This window comes from Macrobrachium rosenbergii, chromosome 56 (genome assembly GCF_040412425.1).
Source record: "Macrobrachium rosenbergii isolate ZJJX-2024 chromosome 56, ASM4041242v1, whole genome shotgun sequence".
Taxonomy (NCBI): domain Eukaryota; kingdom Metazoa; phylum Arthropoda; class Malacostraca; order Decapoda; family Palaemonidae; genus Macrobrachium; species Macrobrachium rosenbergii.
This window is the reverse complement of record NC_089796.1, coordinates 61677345-61691530: the sequence shown is the minus strand read 5'-3', so window position 1 is coordinate 61691530 and position 14186 is coordinate 61677345. Positions and strand designations below refer to the sequence as shown.

Here is a 14186-nt window from a genome sequence, read left to right as displayed (position 1 = left end):
CAGCCTGTCGAGTTAGGAACAAGTCTTTGGCCAACTTACGGTGTAGTTGTTTGTTTGCATGTATCTAATGAAGGGTTGCCTGTTCTTCTTACAACAGCCACGCTGTCGCCTTGTCTTACTTTAACTATGATCATCTTAGATTCAAAACAATATGATTTTTTTCATCAAGCAGTTTCTCCTGACAGAGGGTGGCGCCGGAGAAAAAGGACAATAGTTAACACCACATTCACACTTTTACCTGCGGATTCACGCAAGAATTCCTTGTGCACAAAACTTCCAAAACACTGGCCACTTCCAGATATACAAAGAATAATCATCAACAGCCGATCAAACTCACCGGCAAACACTGCTATTCACCTCTTATCATGCAAGTTCTCACACACGTCCTAGTTATTAAGGCCCTTTCTAATATCTCATCTTCCATCTATCCAGCATTTTCAAATCTTCCTCCCTTCCTCCTTCCTACGACCTCCTAATTAAACAGAATTTTCAGCAACCTGGCATCCTTCAGGGTACTTTAATTACTGGTCATTTTCGCATAACCAAACCTTATCAAAATACGCGCATTCGCCCTTTACCCAACAACTTTTTTACCATCTCTTCTACTTCCACATTTCTAACTCTATCAATTATTCTTACACCACGTATAATGGGCAAACAATTAGAGATCTTAAAATTTTCTTTTAACTCTATCATAAATTAATTTCACATTTATGTGTACCTACAAACACACATTATATATATATATATATATATATATATATATATATATATATATATATATATATATATATATATATATATATATATATATATATATATAGTGTGTGTGTGTGTTGGACGTCTATCGCGCTGCTCTTATTTTTCTAAGAGAGAATGTTTATACCGACCTATCTTACCTGCTTCTGCAAAATCCTTTTTTATTCGAATATTTCATTACAGCTTCCATCGTTCTTTTCTTTCCACTTCCTTGTCCTAAATAACTACGACAGTAAAGCATTCACTCTGGCCCCAAAATTCCAAACCCGCCCAATCAAGATCCGAGACTAGAAATGTAAAGAGATGTGAAAACAGGGTTAACAAAGGCAAGCATACCAGTGTTCATTCACCAGCTGAAAGAACTATTCCCCCACGAACCCTTTTATAAACGCAGCAGCAAACGAAAGGCCAGTCCTCTCGCAGAGGGTCCCAAGCTAACATCAAGTAACCTTCAACAACTGTTGCAACGAATCTCTAGCATCAATCATATCCCCTCTCGGTTCAATAAAGGTGCTAACGCGTGAAAAAGAACAGCTATGCAATTGCAAGCTTGCATCTGTCACGCTTTGAAGTTCTTGAGCCAGTGCCTTCTATTCTCAGCTGTAGTGCGTTTTATATTAAAACTATTCACATGGTGACATGTAAGATCAATTAGAAAGCTTTTAGAAAGCTGTAAAGTCCTAATGCACATTCTTCCATACACACATGTACGTATTTAGGGTGAGAGAGGACATTCAACTTGTTCTTATTGAATCTCTAGATGTGAATAAACATCCAGGCCATCAACATCTATTAGGTCCATCAACGCCTATTAAGCTATCTCAACGCAGCTATGGACCATAACAGGTTAATATCGGAGTACAAATCCTTCACTCTCATAGCTACAACTTATTCTCATACAAACACACACACACACACACACACACACACACACACACAGGAATCCATTACTGGACTACGTCATGTCGTCATAATTGTACCGTAACATCTTGTTTCTGGGACGTTATCAGTTATTTAGTGATATAAGGAAGTTTTCAATTGAATAGTTGGTTTGTCATTTGTGACTATTTAAAACTTAAAGTGATCACGGTGAAAGGAGAAGTCACTGTTTCACAGAGTGATATGTCATATTTCAAATGAACTCTACTGCATGATGCAATTACACAAGGAAAGTAAGACAGCAAATAGCCATTTGTAGGTGAGTGTGTGTGTGTGTGTGTGTGTGTAAAAGTCCAAATTATTATTACATTCCATCAAACATTCAGAAAAGAGAGAGAGTAAAGAGTCAAACAAAGAGAGAGCATTCCATCAAAAGAGAGAGAAGAGAAAGCGCATTCCGAAGGTGATTAAACCTGGAAAATTTCTTTGATAATGAAAACGCATGGAAATTTCCTGCAAAAAAGAGGAAAAAATAAGACTGGGCAATGAAAGAGAAAAGCGAGGAAGGGGTGGTCCACGAGAACGTTGGTCGTGGTGTCTGGGAGCCGGAGCAGAAGATGGCATTCATTGAGAGCCGCGTCAGGGATGCAACGTCCGACGTCACGAGAGTAATTTATGAGTGGTGGTTACACCGAATCGTGACCAAGGGCTCGAACCAAAGAAACGCCTTAAGAGATAGTTCCAATCGCTCCTCCGTGCTTCACTACCTACAACTTATCTTAATGCTTCTGTGCCACACTGTAGTCTCTCTCTCTCTCTCTCTCTCTCTCTCTCTCTCTCTCTCTCTCTCTCTCAGGCGCAATGGTACAACTCATGGTTCACAACCTAAGGAACCGTGTTCTTTCAAAATTCAAAACGCCTCTATTAATCTAAACAGTGACTTGTGCGCCTGACTTTGCAGACTGCTGTGAGTCGCAGCTTGGATGGACAGGGAGAAATAGAAGGGTTAGTTATTAAAAAAAAAAACAAGTCGCAAGTGATTAATAATCCATCAAAATGCATACTGTAATTTCACAATAAAAAAAAACACTCGGGGACTTCGGCGAAGTAATTCAACAGAGGTGAAACCATTCAGAAGATATTCCCCCTCTCTTTCACAGTAAATTAATAATCTGAACCTGCATTGCATAAATCCAAAATCATTTCATTTCTGCCTAATCGCAATTCCAGGCGATAGGTCTGACTGAATCAATGCCCTGATATCACAATTGTACATTTGTTTAAAAGTGCGCTGGACAGAAAATGCCAATTTTTCATCCAAGTCATGGGAACTTTAGCATTCCAGTTGTTTAGGATTCAAAATGCAATTACGCCCTATATTTCCTATCATCAATTGCCAAAATTCAATGAACAGTGCAGTTACATGGCTAAAATTCACTTAAAATAAATTACCGAGAGTTTAATTAAAATGCTACGGCTATTAAACCGCTACATATACCACGGCACTGGGTCCCGGGAAAAAGCTGAGCAAATTAAAACCATCCACCACTCGATTATCTAAAGTCACACAGAACAAAAATACCCATTTCTCTACTTTACAAAGGACCCTGATATGAAGTTGAAGAAAAATAAATCAAAGCTTCAATAACAACCGCATGCCGGTGGCTGCTGCGTACAAACGCGATTAGTGATGTCATTTGCTGAGTCATTCATGGTTCCACACGCTAAAGGACAACTTCATTTTCAGCTAATGTAATGTTATCAAGGTAATAATAATAATAATAATAATAATAATAATAATAATAAAAGGTATATTATCAAGAACGACTGTAGTAGTACTGGTAGTCAAAGCCTTCCTTAACCAAACTGATAATTTATCCAAGAACTGTAGATGAGACGAGCTCACTCATAAGACTCATGGGTAAAGCAGCACTTTTTACAGAATTCTTCAAACTGGTGACTTGTAATGCCTAAAGATCAACTTACGGTGGCAATCTGGTCGATGGGCAATCGGTCCGGAAGGATCATCTCGAAGTCGATGCACTGTTGCCCGGATCCGAAACTCAACCATCTGGGAGAGGAGAAGGTAGCCTTCTGGCAGGCGCTCTGTACTGTGCATCTGGAAAAGAAGGAAATACAATTAATATACGGTAAACAATTATACAGCGTACACGAAAGTGTGCAATCTTTGGAGATGTACACAATAAATGTCAAACAAGCAGTAATGTGTACCAGTGCAAGTAGAGAGAAGCATAATAAGATAACGGAAGACACACTAATTCAATAATCTCAAGTAATATAAATTTCTGCATATGAATGATTCCGATATAATCTTGAAGCATATTATACGACTAAGAATTAGCGGGATATAAATGAGAATCCTAGCAAATGGGCCATTTGACGGGATGCTCTTCATATCATTCCCCACCCCCATCATCCTCCCTGCCCCCTTAGAACCTCCTCCGCCAAACAAGGATAAACGGGGGCCACAATATGTGGCCCTCTAATAATGACATCCCATAACCGCTAATGCTCCCGATTCTCCCTAATGACCTGATCTGCCATAATTAAACTGGAACTCCCCCTCCTTATTCACCACAGTTTCCATCTCTTACTTGCCGCTGCTACTGCTCCTGCTCCTGCTACTTGCACAACCTCTCTTCTGCCAGTTTCCTTAATCGTTCAACACCCACCCGACGTCTCTCAAGCCCCCAACCCCAACGCATCCTTTCTACTGACAGGTAACAAATGATTACGACTGACTAGAGCTTTAACCTACTTCCGGAGTCTTAGCATAAATTGGATGGGAATTTTGAACTATGGGGGTGAACGGATACGGGGGGAAGGGGATGTCTGTCTTGAGGGATTACATTACAAGCCGCCAATTAAAGACATTGGTCCTCCTTACATAACTTGTAGTCGTAGCAGAACCATTTTTCCTAAAGAATACTGTTCCACTGAGAGTCACTACATAATTCGGCAAAATGATAGCAAATATCTTTAGACCACTCAACTATTCGTCGTGATTTAGACTACTAAAACTAACCGTCGTGTGTGTGTGTGTGTGTGTGTGTGTGTGTATATATATATATATATATATATATATATATATATATATATATATATATATATATATATATATATATATATATATATATATATATATATACACACACACACAATATATATATTATACACACACAAATATATATATATATATATATATATATATATATATATATATATATAACGTATATATAATAATAATAATAATATATATATATATAATATATTATATATATATATATATATATATATATATATATATATATATATATATATATATATATATATATATATATATATATAACATATAACGTACAGTGTCACCTACAGGAAAAGTATCACTGAGATTCTTCAGTCAACCCCAACTTAGTAGCTGCCCTTGTGATGAAGAACAGCACAGCCCCTGGGGTATTCAAGGCAACTGAGTACAGGGTGGTTAACAAATTTAAATGTTCAGAAGAGGGCTTGTAAGCTCCTCTGCTTTAAGCTACGGTTGCGACACGACGACAATACCCAGAGGGTTAATATAAGCCCATCACATTATCATGGAAACTACATCAGCAGTCTGTGGATGCACATGAGAAAGCCTCATTTAGATGCCCTTATCAGGTATACTGGAATTATTCACCAAGAGGATACGTTTGGGAGGCTGATGACTGATGAAGCATTGAACATCATGCTACAGCAACAGATGTTGAATGTCCTCAGACTGTGCTCTCCCTTCGAGGAGTTTTGCTGCAGGCGTTTCAGACTCATTGGAGCTAATAAAATCTGGCCTAGTAACGCTTCACGGAAGAACCCCAGATCATTGTCTAGTGATATTTCACCGTTGGTTTTCACTTGGCACCTTAAAACGCTGCTTGTACAGCTTTCATGTCATTATATAAGCGAACTTTTTCTCTGTAAAATTATCGTGAGTTAATGGCTAAAACTATTGGCAAGGAAATGTACTAGACAAAATGCTAAAATAATTGGTCCAAGCACCGAAAAAATTAAAATGTCACGAATTACAAACTAACAACAGTAAAATAACATCAAAGGTGGTAAGCGTTATCGCCTTAAAACTGCAAGTTACTGACCAGTTTCTACGGTTTATATCAAACCCTTATGTGAAACTATCACCTATTTATTATAAAAATGTAAATATCTTTTTGTTACATATATTATAAATATAGCCCAATATTCGAGCGACTGACAGTAAAAACAAATGGTTCTAGTACTTGATAAATCACAGTTTAATTTGAAACCAATATTGTTCTCTATTCAACAAGGAACGAAGAAACTAAAAAGTGTTTCTAGTTACGACTGCAGTCTCCGAAAGCCTTGCTATTTGTTTGCCTTAACGCAATTTAAAATTTCTGTTCAGAATTTCTTTCCCTTAGACCTAAAACAATTTAACCTTGTTAATGCATAATATACCTTAATCTGACATTATAATAAAGCTCAAATCCTGTCGTTAACCAAAGTGAATATTAAATAAGCGCCGGCAGAAAAAGAAAAGTGATGGTAAGCATTAACCGTTAACAAAAATAATTTCCATTTCATTAATTTGGCTTTTTACTTTTAAAGAGACCCAGTAACCTTCATTTAACAGTCCTCGAACCCACCGGTTCATTTTCTCTCACAGATATTTCATACGTCGAAATGTTCGTAACTTTATTCAGAAGCCTCTGCAAAAGACACCATGCAACTTACATGTGTATACATGTGAATATCAATAATTGCCTTCATATCCATAGGTCAATGCATAATTTACCTTTCACTTTCTTGTCTAGCAAATCGTGATGATATACTGTACATTAACAGCTTAATACACAGAAAATACTGAAATAAAAGATTTAGCTATTACCTCCTTACATTCAGAATATTGCATACGTACAAAATCTAACGGAAAATATAAGCTTTATTCGAATTCAAGCCCTCAACGATTCATTACTCTTGATTGCTGTTACTACTGCAAAAAATAAATAAATATATAAATAAATAAAATAAAACCCCCACTGCCTCTGTCTTCGTAATATTCTTCGCACAGAACTCCCTTTCAATAGCCCACTCCCTCTTCAGAAAACAAGCTTTTTGACATTTACATGAACCAGTTCCCATAAGGCATCTTTAACCTCAGGAATCTAGAGCAGCGCAGCAGGTCTCTCGCTTACGTCCTTCCCAAAACCAACCACCGAACTGTAGACAGCGCCTCGGGCCCTCAAGTCATCTGTGCGTGAGTCTGTGTTAGAGTATGCAAGATTGCACAGCCGCTGTCATATCCTGCCTAAGATTAACTTTAAAGAGGAGCGCACCACGGCCCACCCCACAGACAAAAAATAAATAAAACGGGAACTCTATTGTTAATACAAGGTCAATATATTATGTATGTTTCGTTGGATAACGAAACCTGTGCATGGAACCTGAAATTTTAGAAATTAAAGAATACATTTCTGGACTTCTTGAAAAAGACGACTCCTTGAAAAAGACGAAGTACATGAGGACTAAAAATAATTTATCAGTAGTTGTAAAAGATGGGGATTCTGAGGCATTTAGTAAAAAACTTCTATTAACCGAAAAACCAACCGATAAGTAAGAAGTACCAAACGAACCAGAAGAATGTATAGGCTCTGTACATTTTAGGATACATTACGAGGTCTTGGCATTGAATGCGCCCCGAAAATGCTCTAGAACTGGCCCTCTTCCTCCTCAAGGGGGCAAAACCACAATCTGGGTCTTTCCATTACTTCAATCCCATTACCATCTCGTTATCCTTCCCTTCCACAAACTTTACCACAAATTAACACGTAGCTTCCTTCCTCCTAAGGCATCCAATAACCATCTCTGCTGGGGGGATTCGAGGTAGGAGGGGACAAAAGGGGGGAGGTATGTTATTGAGGTGAATGACGAGGGGGTAACAGAAGCAGGCCTAAAACTGCCATAGGGGTTGTGACGGAAGAGAGAGAGAGAGAGAGAGAGAGAGAGAGAGAGAGAGAGAGAGAGAGAGAGAGATAACTTCCCCCGGGGCGTCTCTCCCCCCGTTAATTTTTCCTGTCTTCCTTCTCCCTTCTCTACGTCTCTCACTCCTCCCCTTCGGAGGCGAGTGCCACCTTCCGCCACCTGAGTGGATTCTCCCAAATTGCCTTATGAGCAACCGATTATATTTGGGGGAAGATGTGTAGACGTCAGCACGCGACAAATATGGCCGGCCCCATACACAAAATGGGTTTTGTTGCCAACGTCGGGATTCTTTATGAAGATTCATTATTGCTTTCTTTTGTCGTGGCAGACGAAAGGAAGAAGGGAAAGAGTAAGAGAATTATCTGTAACAAGGCAGAAAAGAGGGATGTGGCCCCCTGCAGCTTAAAAGGATTCTTGTGTCTGTAAAAGTTTCCTACAAATGAAAGTAAAAAAGCAATTCCAAGGCATATATACGGTGAATGTTATCATTCACGGGTTCACTCGACCATTTTATTTAAATAAAAAAAATTTGGGTTTCTTAATAATTCGCCTTTGAAAAAAAATTACATTATGCATCTTAGTAAATCTGCAATCAAAATGCACACCAATAAACCTTTCTTTTCTTTTGGGGGAAAACAAAAGTTCTGAGATTTGCCATCAATCACTGCCACTAAAAGCTATATAAAATATTCCTAGGATAAAACAAAACATGTAACGGTGAAAATGAGGATAATGGTAAATTGTTAACAGTGAAGGAATACAACGACCTCAAGAGGGCCAGCACGTAAAAACATAACCTAAAGTCAGGCATTCTAATATATCGTGAAGGCATCACTAAATGGCGAGCCGACGCAGCCAGCATCGGTCATTAGTTTATTACTAATTTGCGTTACAACGTTCTTACTCGTGCGTTTAATTACAGCCAGGTAATGAGGTATTAAGGGAAACGTGAATGTGATACGAAACCAATTAAGCGGGGCGTAAGGAGTGTTTCAAACAAAAAACATTAAGGTAATTAAAATTCATAATGAACATGACAAATTGTTCCGATTCAGGAAAACAATCCCAAGAAAGAGAAAAGTGAATGTTTTTAGAATATTCGCTATATATATATATATATATATATATATATATATATATATATATATATATATATATATATATATATATGAAATTTTATCACACCGATGATTTATATACAATCATGAAGCTACAAATGTCGCTTAATATCAAATTCACGCTATCGAGGCGTGATACTAAGCATTTGTACATTTGATTAATATATATATATATATATATATATATATATATATATATGCATATATATATATATATATATATATATATATATATATATATATATATATTTAAATTTATTCAACAAAATGCGAGAAAAGGTTTTTCAGAACTGCACTAAAAGCGCAAGTGTCAAAGAAAAACTGTCTGATTAATAAACTGGTGTCACAATTTAGTGGAGAGTCCCTCCACATAATAAAATTTCAGCGGCTGTTGAAAACAAAACATGACCGTTAAAAACAATGGATGAATGATTGAAACATTCAGGGGTTAATTAACTTTTGAAGGATCTCAACGATTTACAAAAACCGTGAAAGACTGATACGGATTTATTCGTAAAAAGGGAGTGACAACTAATAAAACCATTCAGCAATGTGATAATCTTTTAAAATACACAAATTCCGATTTATTTACAAGGTTTCCGATTTACACTCCGCGGATATAAAATTACAATGAAAACCGACTTTTGCCAGGTGAAATATTGACTCGTATGAAAACTTCCTCTTCTAAGGTGACAAAAATTTATATAAAACTAAAATAAATGTCCAAAGAATTGTGAAACTGGAATAAACATCCCTAAAACAAATCACACAATGATAACATACAAAGGAGCATAATTTCTAGACATCAGCATCTGCAGCTATGAAAGTCATGAGTGTGTAAATATTTTAAGAGGTATATAGGAATCGAATGCTCTCTAAAAATAATAGATTTTTCTATGTATAAGAAACTTTGGCAATTATGTCTCATGCGACAAAATAGAGACCGAACAGGGTTAATGGCAGTAAAGTTTTTAAATGGCTTCCAATGAAGAAAACTATAATTGATTTCATGAGCTTTTCAGCTCTTTCAAATGCCGTTTCAATGGACTGATATGTCATTTTTTCTCTCGTAAGTGTAATACATAACATCTGAACCAAAGTATGCAAAATTATTAGTGTCACATTCCATTCAGACAATATAAATAAATAAAAAAAAATAGTTTTCCAAGTATTGTATAACAAAAAACAAAAGCAACTACATAAATAAAATAAAATTGCAAAACTAAAAAGATCCTTAAAATAAGCATTAAACAGAGGCGAATGTCAGTGGTAATTGGAACACGCTAAAAGCTTGCCACTAAGCGATGCAGTTTCAAATTTTATTACTCACAACTGAAAGAAGATTATCTTCATTTTTTCTTCACCCTCACTGGAGCAAAGGAAGATTAACCAATGAATTTTACTCCATCCTCTCTGTTTTTATGCAATTAATTTTTCTTCTTCAGCCAGGAGTGGACCACAGACGAGCCTTTCATCTACAGCTGCACTTGACAATTTGAATGCAAATGGCTTATGTAAATGCTGGCCAAACGGCTCCGCCGTGGCTTTTAAGTTCCCTAACCAACAAACAAGGTTACTTGAGATAACATTCTTCATTTGCTTTACGAAGAACTTTCGATGAATAAGTAATGACATAAAGGGTGCATTTTAATGAAAAATGAACCATTAGTAAAGGATATTCTAAGGGCCAGAGCAGGTGAAAACGAAGAATGGTCGCTTCATGCGGTTCCTTTTGTCCTAAAAATTAAAAACAAATTATACTATTTTCGGTCTGAGTACTGAGCTAATATGCAAAACCTCAAATACAGAACGTAAATACTTGTCATTTTAAGCGAAAAAAATTTCTTGAACACAATTATAAGACAACTTGTACTAAACTGCAACCACGAGAGAGAGAGAGAGAGAGAGAGAGAGAGAGAGAGAGAGAGAGAGAGAGAGAGAGAATTAGAATGTGGGTGGAGGTACATAGCTGGAATAGCTCCGTAAACAGGCCAGGATTCAATATCATTCATGGTATCGCTCTAATGAGGCTAATTACTTGACCCATTACGATAATCATCAGTGGATGTCCCTACAAGGCTGACAGGTTGACCTTCGCTTAGCAAATGATTCGGCAGCTATCATCAGCAGCACCTTTCCATCCTCTCATTCCACTGCTATGGTAATTTTAGTATTACGAAAATGCTCGCTAAATGTAACATTTCACACACTAGCTTCACACGTGCTCAGTTACGGACAACAGTTGAGTAGCATTTGCTTTACTGAAGAGGGGATTTAATAACAACAATAACGACTGTCATGGAAAAACAAAATCATTTAATCCCACTGAAAGATGAACGAGACAAAGGTCATCCTGAACTACACTGCAAAAAAAGTCTGACAAAAAAAGTCACGCTGAACTCCCAATTAAATGAAGATAAAGAGAAAACGTAATATAAACACGACAAAAATACAGAAACCACTTGAAAATAACAAAGGCGTTGCGTGAGTACGAAGGGAGTTTTGTGGAAGCAGAGTAACACTGAAAGACAATGAAGCACCAGACTCGTGTACATAAATAAATATCGGTTATTTACAGTAATACAGAACAGCAGTAATACAGTACAGCAACATCCACATGAAAGCTGACCAGAAGTAATTCGCTTTCCTTCCTACTTCTCTTCCGAGAAACAAATGCAATCAAAATCGTAGTCAGTGGGAGCGCCCTGCAACGCATCTATTTTCACGGAGCTTCTTACTTACATATTTTGTGCATTTTGCTTGCATGCTTCCAGTAATGTATGACCGTTGTAACGTAAGTTTTTACGATGGTTAATTCTGCAATAAATTATAGCGACTTCAAGATAAAATGGGTAAATAATAAATCCTTTCTCTCGAGACTTGTCTCTTACCTTCAAGTAAGAACTAACTTTGACTATAAATTCCACCTATCAACATTTTAATTCAACTGGAAACATACTAATTTTCCATGACACGGCTAATAAAATTTGATACATCTCGTTCCATCAAAGCATTAGTGTACATAAACATTTCAAAAATACAAATAAAAGTGTACCTCTATATTTAATCTAATACATATATTGAATAAAACATGCTCTGGCAATATGTGTGAGAGAGAGAGAGAGAGAGAGAGAGAGAGAGAGAGAGAGAGAGAGAGAGAATGTATCTGGGTGGGATGTTTTAGTAGCTAGTTTTTACGTCGTCCACTAAAGCGAGGTAATGACCATTAGCCTTGTCTGACGCCAGATACCACCCGAACGAATAGCGGCTGGGGGACATGAACAGCCAATATGTAAAAAGACACAGAGTATCACCACCCAGACACTACTAACACGCACATTAAATGGCGAAAACATCTTCACATTTACGGAGACGTAACTGATGATAATTGGCTCTTTGTTTTCGAACTTGAAGGTATTTCCAGGGAGAGAGAGAGAGAGAGAGAGAGAGAGAGAGAGAGAGAGAGAGAGAGAGAGAGAGAGAGAGAGAGAGAGTGAGTTTATGCAAAGGTGTTATGACGAAAAATCAGCTGAATTTCTTTGCAAAATTCAAATACTATAACAAAGGATGTACAATAAAGGAAAATTTTGAGACATTTTATAATCGCACCTGGAGAATGGTGCACCCTTTTCTTTTCTATATTATAAAGGTACCTAGAGAGAGAGAGAGAGAGAGAGAGAGAGAGAGAGAGAGAGAGAGAGAGAGAGAGAGAGAGAGAGAGAGAGAGAGAGAGTTTACACAGTGTTATTACGACAAATCGACAGAATTTCTCTTCAAAATTCAGAGACTATAACAAAGAGTCAATGCATAATTAAGGAAAATGTTAAGACAAATTTTATAATCGCACCTGAAGCATGGTGCATCCCTTTCTCGTCTGTTTTATAAACGTACCTAAGAAACGTACGTATTTTTTATATAGTATACCCTATTTTTTTTATAAAGTATACCCACCTAAACACAGCTTGAGGGAAGACCACAGCGAGTAGGGTTCAGAAAATAAATAAATATCAAGACGAAATCTAACAATTTAGTTCACTTTGTTTCGCTGTGAGAAGGACAAATGACACCTAATGACAGTGAATTACTTCTGGGTTCTTCTGGTTTAAGCTTTTGCCACCAATAATAAATCACCCACCCTAAAAAAGTGATTTAACGACGCTGAAGAAAAAAAAACTTATACTTAACCGTTTTTCATGTATCATAAAAACTTGACCGTTCTTCATGTATCAAAAAAAAAAATATTTGAAAAAACGAATAAAAAACAAATATATGAGTACATTTTAACATTCAATAGTTGAAACGCGTTCTGCATGTCTTCAATTAAACAATGCAAAATTAAACCGTAAGAAGATAAAGAAAACGGCGATAATTAATGAAACTAATTCCCATAAGATTTCACCTTCAACCCCTTAAAAAACAACGTTCATCGTTAAAACCTTCCCAGCTGACATCACAAAAAAATCAGCTTAAATGCAATTAGAACCAGGCTCTTTGACGGATTTGACAATATGAGAGAGAGAGAGAGAGAGAGAGAGAGAGAGAGAGAGAGAGAGAGAGAGAGAGAGAGAGAGAGAGAGAGAGCTGCACAACTGAGATTTCGTTGGTCGCGGTGGAGAATGAACACAACCTGAAAAATAGAGAGGGTAATTGATCCTCATTTTTCCGCACTCATCGATTGATGCGATAAGCTCTATTAGGTTATTTTTATCCGGGGTGGTATTTACCTTCTCATTCCCCGCCCACCCCACCTCACTTCCCGACCCCACACCCACAGCAACGCTCGTTAGTCCTCTAACACAATGCCCTCCGGACAGAACGATTTCACTGCGTCGTTATGTGAGAGAAGTGTTTCCATTAACTGATCTTCTATCAAATGGAACCACAAAACTGTTTCTCTGTCGTCAAACTTACTTGTCTAAAATTTACAAACACTTAGGATTTGTTTTAACGACAGAGAGAGAGAGAGAGAGAGAGAGAGAGAGAGAGAGAGAGAGAGAGAGAGAGAGAGAGAAAAGTATATAGCTTAGTTTACCAGACCACTGAGCTGGGATTAACAGCCTCCTAGGGCTGGCCCGAAGGATTACACTTATTTTACGTGGCTAAGAACCAATGGTGGTTACTTAGCAACGGGACCTACAGCTTATTGTGGAATCGAACCACATTATAGCGAGAAAAATGAATTTCTATCACCAGAAATAAATTCCTCTAATACTATTCATCAGCCGGCGGCGGAATCGAACTCCGCCCATCGAATGACGGTCTGAAGCTCAACCAACTCTGCCCAACAAAGGGCAGAGAGAAGAGAGAGAGAGAGAGAGAGAGAGAGAGAGAGAGAGAGAGAGAGAGAGAGAGGGGGGGCAATCAGTTCTTACGAAACATTTGATTGATACAGAGTACTATGCCTAACTATTAAGAAAATCA

The 14186-nt window shown here is 37.3% G+C and overlaps 1 protein-coding gene across 1 annotated transcript in view; it reads right to left on the bottom strand.

Moving 5' to 3' along the window:
• The window catches only part of LOC136836757 (plexin-B-like), a 524153-nt gene that overhangs the window by 92357 nt on the left and 417610 nt on the right, over positions 1-14186 (bottom strand). The window contains 1 exon segment of the mRNA XM_067101308.1: positions 3625-3757. Within this exon segment, the coding sequence (XP_066957409.1) occupies positions 3625-3757 (133 nt within the window).